General features: G+C 34.0%; 1 protein-coding gene across 1 annotated transcript; it reads left to right on the top strand.

Annotated features, from left to right (window-relative positions):
- Positions 1-12,443: 12,443 nt before the first annotated feature.
- Positions 12,444-14,636, top strand: LBX1 (ladybird homeobox 1). Its single transcript, XM_063433838.1, has 2 exons — positions 12,444-13,251; positions 13,814-14,636. Exons 1-2 carry the CDS (start codon positions 12,927-12,929, stop codon positions 14,287-14,289), a joined length of 801 nt encoding a protein of 266 aa, XP_063289908.1. The 5' UTR covers positions 12,444-12,926; the 3' UTR covers positions 14,290-14,636.
- Positions 14,637-15,292: the final 656 nt, after the last annotated feature.

Raw genomic sequence — 15,292 nt, 5'->3', positions numbered from 1 at the left:
ATAACCCAATACAAGATTGATAAAGAGGTGAGGAAGACAAAGACTAACAAGAAATATGTCCCCTGCCTGCAGAAACCATAATATGGAAATCTACTTCAATATGCAAATTAACAAACCCTGCTCTTCAGGTAGTGCCACAACGGTTGCAACCAACAGGTGGTGCTGCACATACCTGTTATGGACTCATCTACAACCAACAGGTCGTGCTGCACATACCTGTTACAGACTCATCTACAACCAACAGGTGGTGCTGCACTTAACTGTTACGGACTCATCTACAACCAACAGGTGGTGCTGCACATACCTGTTACAGACTCATCTACAACCAACAGGTGGTGCTGCACATACCTGTTACGGACTCATCTACAACCAACAGGTGGTGCTGCACATAACTGTTACGGACTCATCTACAACCAACAGGTGGTGCTGCACATAACTGTTACGGACTCATCTACAACCAACAGGTGATGCTGCACATAACTGTTACAGACTCATCTACAACCAACAGGTGGTGCTGCACATAACTGTTACGGACTCATCTACAACCAACAGGTGGTGCTGCACATACCTGTTACGGACTCATCTACAACCAACAGGTGGTGCTGCACATAACTGTTACGGACTCATCTACAACCAACAGGTGGTGCTGCACATAACTGTTACGGACTCATCTACAACCAACAGGTGGTGCTGCACATACCTGTTACGGACTCATCTAAAACCAACAGGTACCATTGCACAGGCCCCACAGCCAGATAGGGGATAACCCAAGACGTCACAATGCACACCCCCAAATAACATCACAATGCACACCCTGCATCTATAATGGGCACAAGGTGACTTAAAATGAAGGGTCATCCAGGGACCTACACGAAGGGTTAAACATGCCCTCAGTAATGGTGATTACCGTACAGACTGTTTAATGTAATTATGGAATGTGGGTGCCAATTGTCTGATGTTTACCACCCTAATGATAATGTGAGACAATATACCAATAATGACAGATATCATCTAGGTAATCCAAAATATTAACATGAGGGTTCTACGTCCCTTTAAGATAATAATCCTAATTTGCACATAACAATGAAATTGCTTGGTGGAGTGTTATAATCTGCACACCCCAATGAATTGCACACATTTATGCATGTCATTTAGGGCAACTTAGCTTACAGTTAAATGACGGATTTAAGTTATTTTTAGTATCTTTAAATAATTAGCTCTACCCTTCCGTTTGTCCCTCTCTTCCAGCCAATCAGTGTGTCTCTTTTCTATTTTTTTCTCAGAGAATACTGTTGTACACAGTGCCACCATGCCTCAAGAGTCAGCTATTGCTCAGAGCACCTGCCTTGCAAAAACTTCTCATTAAGCTGCATTGGGAAGTCTGTGATTGGACAGCCACAGGAAGATTGGGCAGGGCTAGAAAGAGGGGGGTTCAAAGGCGGCAGACAAGAAAACTGCAGGTGTTGCTGGTTTTAGATTTACCACCAATAAAATCTATAACTGAATGGATGTAAATTTTCATTTGGGGTATATATACGAACAGTGATTTTTATTTATTTTGTATTTCAGCAGTGGAGTGTCCGTTTAAGGTTTCTGAAAAAAAGCAAAAAATAAAATAAAAATGCTAAACTAAACAGAATACTGACAACTAAACTACACCTCCCATAAATCATTTCTCTGCCCATATAGCACTGTTTATGGGATAAACTCAGCAAAATATCAAATAGATTTATTTTTTATTTGTTATTATTTTTGTATATTTTAGTGCATTTTCTACATAAATCATTGCAAAAAAGAACATACCAAGTTCATGCTGAATGTATCCCTTTAAGTACAAAGTTCAGCATTCCAACCCTTCCATGCAAATAGTGAGCCCTTACCTCCTACTTCACACACATCCCTTACTCTGCTGTCCTTGGGGCTGGGACTATACTTACCAGCATAGTATCCAAAGCCCAACGCTACCTAGTCAAAAGTCAGTATTGCATCACAATGTATCCCCCGATCCATTTCTTTATGCTGTTTCCCTGTGTGCTGTATACCATGAATGTGTATTGGCGGTTAATGGTAATGTATTGAATTTAAACCACAAAGAACACTCATAATGACCAGTTGACAGAACACTTGTTGAATATGATGATTTATTCTGACAATAGCAGACAAAAAGAAAGATATATGATCCTTCTTTGACTTTAATGTATCTATAAAACATTTGTGTGGAGTAGCTTTCACCAGCAAATTAATAATGTTTAACCCCTTAAGGACCAAACTTCTGGAATAAAAGGAAATCATGACATGTCACACATGGCATGTGTCCTTAAGGGGTTAAACTGTTTTATAATGTTTGTCTCTTTGATACCATCCATCTGTTGTTTTCTCATATCTAGGATGTTTTCTTAGCTGTACTACTTACCAAGGAAAAGCAAGGTCACTGAATATGTAGCATGAACCAGGGGCTACACTTTTGTAGTATTCGATTTTAAATTTAAAGTGACACTCCATTGCCCACATAAATAAAATCACTGTTTAGTATATATACCCCTAATAATAACATGTGTGCATTTAATTATGCAGTTTTCGTTGGTGGTATATCTAAAACAGCTTGCAAAAGCTGCAGTTCTCTTGCCTGCAGCCTTTGCAAGCCATCCCCTTCTAACCCCGCCCAGACTTTCTGTGGCTGTCCAATCACAGACTTACCAATGCAGCTCAATGAGAAGTTTTTGCAAGGCAGGTGCTCTGGGCAATTGCTAGCCTTTTAGTTTAACTGAGCTAACCAAACCAGGAAGTAACAGGTTGTTTGATTGAGAGCCAGTGGGGTGTAACAAGATTCATTTATAAAAGTGCTAATTTCTAGTAGAATCTGCACTTTTTATAAAATGTAAAATGAGAACACACTCTTACACATACACAGCACTTTGAGCTAGTGCTCCTTTAATATCAAAGTAGCCAAACGGAAAACATAACTGACTTAGAGAATATTGCAGTTCAACTATTCTGACTTTAATTTTGAAATGTAAATTAAATTCGCAATAATTCTCACTGTAGTAAATAGCCCTATCTGTGTCCTTAAATGCAGATAATTCATTATTGCAAAAGGGAATATGCATCTACTGAAATTCTTGCAGAAATGGCCCTTGCATGGTGTGCAGATACATCCTGGCTTTGCCCAGATCTTGCTTCCTCATTAGTGCTAGACATTGTCCAATCAAATGCTGCCTATGGAGAACTACTGAGGGTGTGTCTCTTGTCCAAAGCTTCTGATAGACCTTCAAGATTTTATGGAGAGTTAGGGACGTGTATAAAAACAATCATACTCTAGGGCTGTATTAGATCAAATGCTAGTATAAGTATTCATTGTTTGTATCCATTATAAGGTTGACTTTCTATATAAAGCTACTTATTAAAATTCCTATCATGCTCAGCCAACCCCCGAGGTTAATTAGAGTTATATTTCATAAACGTTGCTAGTAAAATGCTGCCTCACTACCTCATTGCGTTTAATGGATATTTTAACCACCATTGGCCTTGTCCAGAACTTCATTGAGAATGAACAGGAGTTTTGGCACTGTGTGTGTAGCTCACCCAGTCATGGACAGCCTGTCCAAGGTGTGTGTGATTAGTATTCTGTGCAAATATTGCACAAAGCCCCAGGAAGATAGTATTCAATTTGGCTGATTGACAACCTATGGAGGTGGGCTTACACATAGAACAAAAGGCTATTTATGTCCAGAATTATTGTTATATTTTGAATAAAGGCTGCAGAGACCGAGTCTTTACACCATAACCACTTCAATGCGATGATGGGGGAATGGCTGTTAGAGTGACCCTTTAAGGACTACATTGGAAATTGTGCTAAATGGTGAGTAATCAGTGCAATTTATCTTGTGTCTCTGTTGGCTACTTAACTTTTAGAGCTTCACACCAAATTTCCTCCTTATAAAAGTGGTTTGAAAAAGAAAAATAGAAAATAAAGTAAATTAAAATAATTTAAGAAAAAATCTCAGGCCCTGTCTTTCTGCCTACATAATAATGCACAAACCTCAGAGGTTTTAGAACCCCCTTAATGTTGGTTTATTTGTACATGTTAATGGCTCATTCTATCTCTATTTTATTCCATAGTTACATTGAAGTCCATCAAGTTCAGCCTTTTACATATCTCTATCACTGGATGGACTGCTGGAGAGCTGCACATTACATTTCCAATGTTGACAGTTTGTCTCTACTGTTTTGTTCTGTTTATAATTATTTCTATATAATATTTATTTCAATATGATATGTATTTTGTCCTGTGTATTTGGGTGAAGTATTAGCAATTTGTGGTTGGCAATGAGGCTATTATCTGGGTAAGTGTCTGATGTGGGATAACCTTACATATCCCAACAAATCCCAGCAAGTTCCCTAAAAGGTAATATATATATATAGTGTCAGGGTTAATGGACAATGTGCTAATTCAATAATGAAGATTTAAATTATTACATAATAGTAATCATAACATTAACAATAATAATAATAATAATAATAATAATAATATAATAATAATAATAATAATAATATAACACTATTGTGCATCATTCAGAAATATATTAAATAATGGATCACAAACTCTCTAGATTGCAAGCTCCTTTGTAATTCCTGACTGTTCTAAACTCAAAAATATTTACAACTTGACTTCTTAGCTTCCAGTAATGTAGTATTTATCTCATCCAAACAGACTAGGTGACAGTGTGTATCTGTACGTAGGATCTGTATCTTTATATTGCATCTGTACACATTATATACATATATACACACACATTGTATCTGTACGTAGGATCTGTATCTTTATATTGCATCTGTACACAGTATATGTACAGTAAATATATATATATATATATTATATATACATTATATCTGTACACAGTATATATACACATTATATCTGTACACAGTATATATACAATATATATACACATTGTATCTGTACATTATATCTGTACATTGTATCTGTACATTGCATATGTACATTATATCTGTACATTGCATCTGTACATATACCTGTACATTGTATCTGTACATTATATCTGTATATTGTATCTGAACATTAAATCTGTACATTGTATCTGTACATATACCTGTACACTGTATCTGTGCATTGTATCTGTACATATACCTGTACATTGTATCTGTGTATTGTATCTGTACATATACCTGTACATTGTATCTGTACATATACCTGTACATTGTATCTGTATATTGTATCTGAACATTAAATCTGTACATTGTATCTGTACATATACCTGTACATTGTTTCTGTGCATTGTATCTGTACATATACCTGTACATTGTATCTGTACATATACCTGTATATTGTATCTGAACATTGTATCTGTACATTATATATGTACATTGTATCTGTACATATACATGTACATTGTATCTGTACACTGTATCTGTACATTGAATGTATGTACTTTATATCTGTACATTATATCTGTACATTGTATCTGTACATTAAATATGTACATTGTATCTTTACATTATATCTGTATATTGTATCTGAACATTAAATCTGTACATTGTATCTGTACGTATACCTGTACATTGTATCTGTGCATTGTATCTGTATATATACCTGTACATTGTATCTGTACATTATATCTGTATATTGTATCTGGACATTAAATCTGTACATTGTATCTGTACATTAAATATGTACATTGTATCTGTACATATACCTGTACATTGTATCTGTGCATTGTATCTGTACATATACCTGTACATTGTATCTGTACATTATATCTGTATATTGTATCTGAACATTAAATCTGTACATTGTATCTGTACATATACCTGTACACTGTATCTGTGCATTGTATCTGTACATATACCTGTACATTGTATCTGTGCATTGTATCTGTACATATACCTGTACATATACCTGTACATTGTATCTGTACATTGTATCTGTATATTGTATCTGAACATTAAATCTGTACATTGTATCTGTACATATACCTGTACATTGTTTCTGTGCATTGTATCTGTACATATACCTGTACATTGTATCTGTACATATACCTGTATATTGTATCTGAACATTGTATCTGTACATTATATATGTACATTGTATCTGTACATATACATGTACATTGTATCTGTACACTGTATCTGTACATTGAATGTATGTACTTTATATCTGTACATTATATCTGTACATTGTATCTGTACATTAAATATGTACATTGTATCTGTACATTATATCTGTATATTGTATCGGAACATTAAATCTGTACATTGTATCTGTACATATACCTGTACATTGTATCTGTGCATTGTATCTGTATATATACCTGTACATTGTATCTGTACATATACCTGTACATTGTATCTGTACATTATATCTGTATATTGTATATGGACATTAAATCTGTACATTGTATCTGTACATATAGCTGTACATTGTATCTGTGCATTGTATCTGTACATATACCTGTACATTGTATCTGTACATTATATATGTATATTGTATCTGAACATTAAATCTGTACATTGTATCTGTACATATACCTGTACATTGTATCTGTGCATTGTATCTGTACATATACCTGTACATTGTATCTGTACATATACCTGTATATTGTATCTGAACATTGTATCTGTACTTTATATCTGTACATTATATCTGTACATTGTATCTGCACATTAAATATGTACATTGTATCTGTACATTATATCTGTATATTGTATCTGAACATTAAATATGTGCATTGTATCTGTACATTGAATGTATGTACTTTATATCTGTACATTATATCTGTACATTTTATATGTATATTGTATCTGTACATTATATCTGTATATTGTATCTGAACATTAAATCTGTGCATTGTATCTGTACATTGAATGTATGTACTTTATAACTGTACATTATATCTGTACATTTTATATGTATATTGTATCTGTACATTATATCTGTACATTGTATCTGTACATTGTATCTGTACATTAAATATGCATATTGTATCTGTACATTATATCTGTATATTGTATGGGAACATTAAATCTGTGCATTGTATCTGTACATTGAATGTATGTACTTTATATGTGTACATTGTATCTGTACATTATATCTGTAAATTTTATATGTATATTATATCTGTACATTATATCTGTACTTGATCTCTGTACATTGTATTTATACGAGCCTTGTCACAACATACATTTTATGTAGATGTATATTTGATGTTAGATGATAAGAAAATGTATCATTGTTGACAATCAGAGACAAAACTTGCCGTTGCTGAGAAGTTAATTTATATATTAATAACTCACAGAAACGCTAGTATAAATGATAAAAACATAAAAATACAGACACAAGCAAAATCACACACATACAAACACAAAGACAGTTACAGAGAAATAAACAGATATGAAGGCAGAGAAATAAACACACATACAAAAGCAGACAAAGGACAAAAACACACAGTCACACACACACACACTCACTCACAGACAGACAGACAGACAGACACACACACACACACACAAACACAGGCACATTGGTATACAAATACAACCACAGACAGATATCAAAACTTGCACTCAGTCACAAGACTCAAAGTCACACAAACGTCCATACACAAACACACACACACACACACACACAAATATATATATATATACACACACACAGCAGACTTACAAAAATTTGCACAGAAGCACATACAATTACCACCACACAAGCACATGCAGAGAAACACACTTTCTCTCTCACAGACACACACACTATGAGGTTTATAAATATATATCTGTTCCACTTTGACTTGTCTGTATCCTTCTTTTTACCTTGTGTCATATAATGCCATCTGTTCTAGGTATGAAGGTCTGTTTAGCTGGTGCTGGGAGCTGCCTTTTGCCAACTCTGCATCTCTGATAATATTATATAACAGCCCCAGGATTGCCCTGATCTGCAGTTCTGGGTAACACATAAATCACAGCTCCTTCCCTGACCAGGATCTGTCATAAAATAAAGACAAGCACACATTAATGACCAGCCCGTTTAATATCACCCATCTCCCCCTCCCCCCCACATTACTATGTAACCTGTAATTTAAAATTTGCTTTTTTCCACAAAATGCTAAGGAGCACCCAGGAAAGCTGATTGGCTGCGGGGCTCCACGTGATCACAGAGCAGGTTACTGAATGCACAGACACTGAATCATTAGAAATGACTAAATATCCCTGAGATATTGACAAATTATCAATATATATAATACACACACACGCATACACACACATACACATACACGCACACACACACACACACACATACATACACACACACACACACACACACACGATAAATATAGATGGATAGATAGATCTGAAGATATTAAATTGCATTATCAATACATTTAGATATTAATAAACAATACAGTTTATATATTACATCATAAGACAATGGCTGTCAGTAATAACTGAGTAACAGGACAGACTCTGCTGCTGGGATCAATAGACTAAAATAGTAAATATATTCTGCACAATTCAATGATTTAAAATCAAACTCTGTAATTATGTCAATCTGACTCTCACATTGTCTGATGGAAGAGAAATAGCGAATCATAAAGTGGTGACTGGTGGCTTTGGGGTGCATTGAATGTTTATTTAATTAATAAAAGGGTGACTGGTGGCTTTGGGGTGCATTGAATGTTTATATAATTAAAAAAGGGGTGACTGGTGGCTTTGGGGTGCATTGAATGTTTATATAATTAATAAAGGGGTGACTGGTGGCTTTGGGGTGCGTTGAGTGTTTATTTAATTATTAAAGGGGTGACTGGTGGCTTTGGGGTGCATTGAATGTTTATATAATTAATAAAGGGGTGACTGGTGGCTTTGGGGTGCATTGAATGTTTATATAATTAATAAAGGGGTGACTGGTGGCTTTGGGGTGCATTGAATGTTTATATCATTAATAAAGGGGTGACTGGTGGCTTTAAGGTGCATTGAATGTTTATATCATTAATAAAGGGGTGACTGGTGGCTTTGGGGTGCATTGAATGTTTATATCATTAATAAAGGGGTGGCTTTGGGCTGCATTGAATGTTTATATAATTAATAAAGGGATGACTGGTGGCTTTGGAGTGCATTGAATATTTATATAATTAATAAAGTGGTGACTGCTGGTTTTGGGGTGCATTGAGTGTTTATATAATTAATAAAGGGATGACTGGTGGCTTTGGGGTGCATTGAATATTTATATAATTAATAAAGGGGTGACTGTTGGCTTTGGGGTGCTGTGAGTGTTTATATAGTTAATAAATGGGTGACTGGTGGCTTTGGAGTGCATTGAATGTTTATGTCATTAATAAAGCGGTGTCTGGTGGCTTTGGGGTGCATTGAATGTTTATATAATTAATAAAGGGGTGACTGGTGGCTTTGGAGTGCATTGAATGTTTATGTCATTAATAAAGCGGTGTCTGGTGGCTTTGGGGTGCATTGAATGTTTATATAATTAATAGAGGGGTGACTGGTGACTTTGGGGTGCATTGAATGTTTATGTCATTAATAAAGCGGTGTCTGGTGGCTTTTGGGTGCATTGAATGTTTATGTAATTAATAAAGGAGTGAATGGTGGCTTTAGGGTGCATTGAATGTTTATATAGTTAATAAAGGGGTGACTGCTGGTTTTGGGATGCATTGAGTGTTTATATAATTAATAAAGGGGTGACTGGTGGCTTTTGGGTGCATTGAATGTTTATGTCATTAATAAAGGGGTGACTGGTGGCTTTGGGGTGAATTGAATGTTTATATCATTAATAATGGGGTGACTGGTGGTTTTGGGGTGCATTGAATGTTTATATAATTAATAAAGGGGTGAATGATCCCCTTTTCGTTGATAGTTAAACTGGCTGGAGGATGTGGGAGCTCTGTCTGCACACAGAAAGTGCTGAATTATATAAAGGGGTTAACAATGGCCATAGGATTGTAAATACAAACTCTCAGCACACACAATAATCAGCTGAGTTACCGATTAGCATTTATTAAAACATTTATTAAATACATTGCTGCGTTAGCATATTCATTGACTGCCATGCAATATGACACATGTATGTACATCTCAAACACATTAATCGTCAAGAACATCATATAAATGAAGAAATGTGTGTGTGTGTATACATATAATGTCTGTGAAATGAAAGTGTGTGTATATATATATATATATATATATATATATATATATATGAAATGAAAGTGTGTATGTGTGTAAATATATATATATACATACACTTTCATTTCACAGTCACTATACACACACACATTGCCAATTTACACAATAAATATGATTAAAAATGATACAAACACACATATAGCATGTATAAAAACACACACACACACACACACACACACACAAACACATATAACGTATACATACACACACACACACACACCCCTACAAATACACCATCTACATTTCTGTATTTTTCGTTATAATGCTTCAGAATCGCTACAAATAATCCCATCCATGTGATTGATCTAGTACCCCAGCTAATTACAACATTAAACGTAAATGGAATGTGTCCCTACGTAGAAAGCTAACCGTTTCAGTCCTGTGCAAGAATTCGAATTGAGTTAAAATCTAATAGATGTAACACATCGAACAAGATACAGAAACAATATTTCCGGTACGGAGTTAAAGTCAGCAAACGGTCCAAAAATTGGATGAGGTCCCTTTAAAAGATGGAGCCATTTGTCTCTTTGTGTGTGAGGCTGGAACCTACAGCCGGATGGGAGAAATGTTTACAGCACAAGAATTGTAAATAATATAAATCGGAGCCCTGTGCACAACACAAATACATAGTTACAATGTATCATGTAATAATAACAACAAACGCTGAATGTATCGACTGGGTATAAACATATAATATACCTGTCTGGGTCAGAGAGATCTATTGACAATGTAAAAGACTATAAATAGAGATTCATATAAATGGGATAAAATAAAAATAAAAAAAATACAAAATACATTAAAATCAGCTCGAGAAACAGCCAATATAACGAAATCATGCTGCAGTCTCTACACTAAGTTACTGATAATACACAATGTGTCCTGGGAATGATGAGATTCAGCAGTCTTTGTTGGTCGTTTTATTTGTAAACGCATTCTCACATTATAACAATAAAAAAAAGACAACAAAAATAATAAATGTAGAAAAAATATAATAAATATAAAAAGTAATAAAATACTGGAAATTTATAAAATTCAATGATCGACCAAGGAGACAGGTCTGGGTTTTAAATATATTCAGAAACCTGTTTAAACCCACCCTGATTGTTTGTGCTCTGCTAATGGATATCAGGGGAGGTAAAAGGGTGAGATGATATTTTGTGTAATAATGGGGGATTATTATATGACCCTATTCCAGAACATTTTGTGCTGAGGATGTAGCTGATAGTTTTAAAGAAAATTTTATTCTGTGTCCAGAGACTTCAATGGCTCTTTCCCAAGTTAAACTCAATTCTTTCCTTCTTCTCGGGATAAATACAAACACACAATTCAATGTAATTCATTTAGATTTCGGAACCCTGTCAAACGCATGTGGATGGTTTTATTCTGTATACAGATACAATATATATCATAATGGCTCTATAATCTCCCATGTGCTCTGATTTATAGCAGGTAGAGATTAGCCACAACTAAACGTAAAGGGAATTTATTTATTATAAATGATCTGTTGTTTTATCTGCCTAAATAACATATCTGTATAGTGTTTATCTGCTGAGAAAAATACACAACGAAATTCAGAATAATTAAATAAGCATTGCAGCTTTAAAATTAAATTATCACTGAAATAAATACAATGGTATACTTTGACAATATATTTACTTACACTTAAATAAATATTATTTTTGCAATATATAAATATATGTATACAATTTTCCATGTATATGTATAAAATTAAACCGAAATTAATTTCGAATAGAATATTTTAAAAAATACTATAGAAAATACAGGAAATAAGGTCAATATCACACGAACACGTCTATAAATAGAAATGTATATTTATATAACTATCTATCTATGCACATAGACCAGTTAAAATATATATATATAACTTACCTGCTTTTCGTATTGTTTTGTAGATGAAGCTAATTTTACAGCTGAAAATGAATAAAAAAAATATGTATGCCTAAAATATATAAATAAAATAGAAACAATTATTCTATTTTTTTTCTTGCTGTGATATAGTCCTGATTGAATGAAGGCTGTGTTGCAATGTGTGTAATGTAATTTAAAAGAAATATATATATATGTATACATATATATATATAGATGACCAAACAAATAATTGGTGAATAAAGTGACAAATGCCCTAAGCATTATAATTCAAGTGGGCTCCACCTACCAGCTCTGCCTAGTAATTAATGGAGCTCCCAACTTGCAGACGCCTGCATTGGAAAGGAGAGTGGAGCAGAGAGACATGCCATTGGAGAAAATTGATTACATCCCAATCAACAATAACTTGTTAGCTTTAGTCAATGTATCAGCCTCTTGATTATTTTTTTTCCTCTTTTACTCCATGGTCAAAGGATGTTAATTTTGTTGGGAGCAGTGTGAATTCTCTTTGAGGACAGGAGGAAGGGATTTTTTTTTTTTTTTTGTAACAGGCTGTATACACACTGTATCCAACAACACAGAACCTTCTTGGACAATAGTGTTGAAAAGTCATCTTCGAATCAGGCTGGTGGAATCCTTATCCCAATCATTGACACCTCCCTCTCACCACCCTCACTTTTTTTTTTAATTCATTTTAACCTTGCAGATTGTATCTCGACTCTCGACTGTCTTTAAGAAGGCAGCAAAGGAGAAACCCTCTGTCGGAGCAGTTGGGGGAGAACTTTTTGGGTTTTTTTTTAATTTGGCTTCTCTGCTCAAGGTAGGGTTCCATAATGACTTCCAAGGAAGAAGCAAAAGCCTCTTCTGTAGAGGAAAGAAGAAGAAATGCCTTGGATCATTTGCCACCTCCTGCAAACTCCAACAAGCCCTTGACTCCTTTTAGTATTGAGGACATTCTGAGCAAGCCCTCAGTCAGGAGAAGTTACACTATTTGTGGGACTGCTCACTTACTAACCTCAGCAGAGAAACCACCACCTACAGGGCTACCACTGTCCAGCAGAACTCTGCTCTCCCAGACATCACCCCTCTGTGCCCTGGAGGAACTGGCCAGCAAGACCTTCAAAGGACTGGAAGTCAGTGTCCTACAAGCTGCAGAAGGTAAGGTCTAGCTAGATATTTCTACTAACATCAAAATAGAACATTCGAAACAAACAAATAAAAAGCCAAATTTATAACAAAAAAATGGAGTGTTTGTAAAATATCTTACAATTATTATTGTATAGTTATTGTTATTATTAGTTGATCTTGGTGGGAAATGTATTCGATTTTTATTTAAATCATCAATAATGTTACTGTAACTGTATTACACTTAAATAATAAATTGTATCAAAGTATAAAAAGAAAATAAACGCTAGAATTACTCAATAAATGCCCTTCTAGCTTATCTCATTTCACATTTTATTTATTTATTTTAAACTTGATGCACTTGTTTTATTTTATATATCTTATTGAATAAATATAGAACAAATACTGTGATGTATTAACTGCATATTTCAAATTGAATTAATACACAATCATGAATGAACTGATATTTACAGAGAGATATTTGTTTCACGGTTAGTTTATGTTTAAGAAAATGATAATATGGCAACAATTACTTATTTTTTTTTTTTTTTTTTTCCCTGGATTTAACTACAATGTATTTTTTTATTTCTTGCAGGGCGAGATGGAATGACAATTTTTGGTCAGCGACAGACTCCCAAAAAGAGGAGAAAGTCCAGAACAGCTTTTACAAATCACCAGATCTATGAGCTGGAAAAGAGGTTTTTATACCAGAAATATTTATCACCTGCAGACAGAGACCAGATCGCTCAGCAGTTGGGACTGACCAATGCTCAGGTGATCACCTGGTTCCAAAATCGCAGAGCTAAACTCAAAAGGGACCTGGAGGAGATGAAGGCAGATGTAGAGTCAGCCAAAAAACTTAGCCCTTCCACAGTGGAGGCTGTTCTTACAATCTCAGAACTTGAAGAGACTGAATCTGTCACTAGTGGGGGAAAAAACAGGTCCAGATCTCCAACCCTTTCTCTACCAGGTCACCTCCAAATATCCCCCTCATCCCCCTTCACAGACCCCCAGACCAGTCAAGAATGCTCAGAAGACGAGGAAGATGTCGAAATCGACGTTGACGATTAATTCCTATCTACATTTATTTTTAAATATATATTATAAACACATCACAGAAAAAGAAAAAAGACTTGATGAATACAATACAAGCACGGACAGTAAATTATAATGCTGCACTTGTTTTCATAATAAAAGAAAAATTATAAAGAAACAAAAGACAACAAAATCATATTTAACAACAAAATCAGTTTCTTTTCAATTAAAGCAATAAACAATATACGAAAAAAATAAATAAAACAAAGACTAAATTTACCACAGCTGCCAAATCAGGTAGTCTTTTTTTTTTTTCTTTAATTATTATTTTTAATTGTTATAATATTTTTTCCTTCTTCTTTTTTTTTGGAATGGTGCAATTGTGTATGGCTTTCTCTGTAAAATATTAAAAAATATTTTTTTAAGCTTTGATTTCTAATATCTATAAATAATTTACATATCGCATAGCTTTGGAAAAACCATGCTTAGTTACTGTTTGTTTGTATTTGTTTGTTTGTTTGTGTTTTTTTTTTGATGGAATAATTTAAACATTTTAAATTAATTCTTTAGATCTTGCCTCATTTCTCTTGCATGTAAAAGTAATGTACGATTTATTTTCCTCAAACTTTGTTTCATCTTTTCATTTTCTATTTTCTTGCTAGTATTATTGTTTAAGCAAATTTGTGTGTGTGTTTGTGTGCATATGTATACACACACACACACACATACACGTAGATATATAGACACACACATATATATATATATATTTATACATGTATATATGTATTTATATGTATATGTTCATTTTTCCCTTTTACAATATACCTTGATAATCATTGAAATATATATATAAATCTATTATTTTATTTTATTTTTTTCTTGTAACAGTATGATTTTGTTACAGCAGACATCCTTTTAATATGAGTACATGATTATGGTTGAATCATAATTATTTTTTACGGTTTCTAGAATTTTGCATGGTACCACGAAAAAAAAAAAAAGAATCTAATACATATAAAATATATAAATATTAAATGTA

Source organism: Pelobates fuscus, chromosome 10 (assembly GCF_036172605.1).
Source record: "Pelobates fuscus isolate aPelFus1 chromosome 10, aPelFus1.pri, whole genome shotgun sequence".
NCBI classification, from domain to species: Eukaryota; Metazoa; Chordata; class Amphibia; order Anura; family Pelobatidae; genus Pelobates; species Pelobates fuscus.
This window is presented reverse-complemented; position numbering and strand designations above follow the sequence as displayed.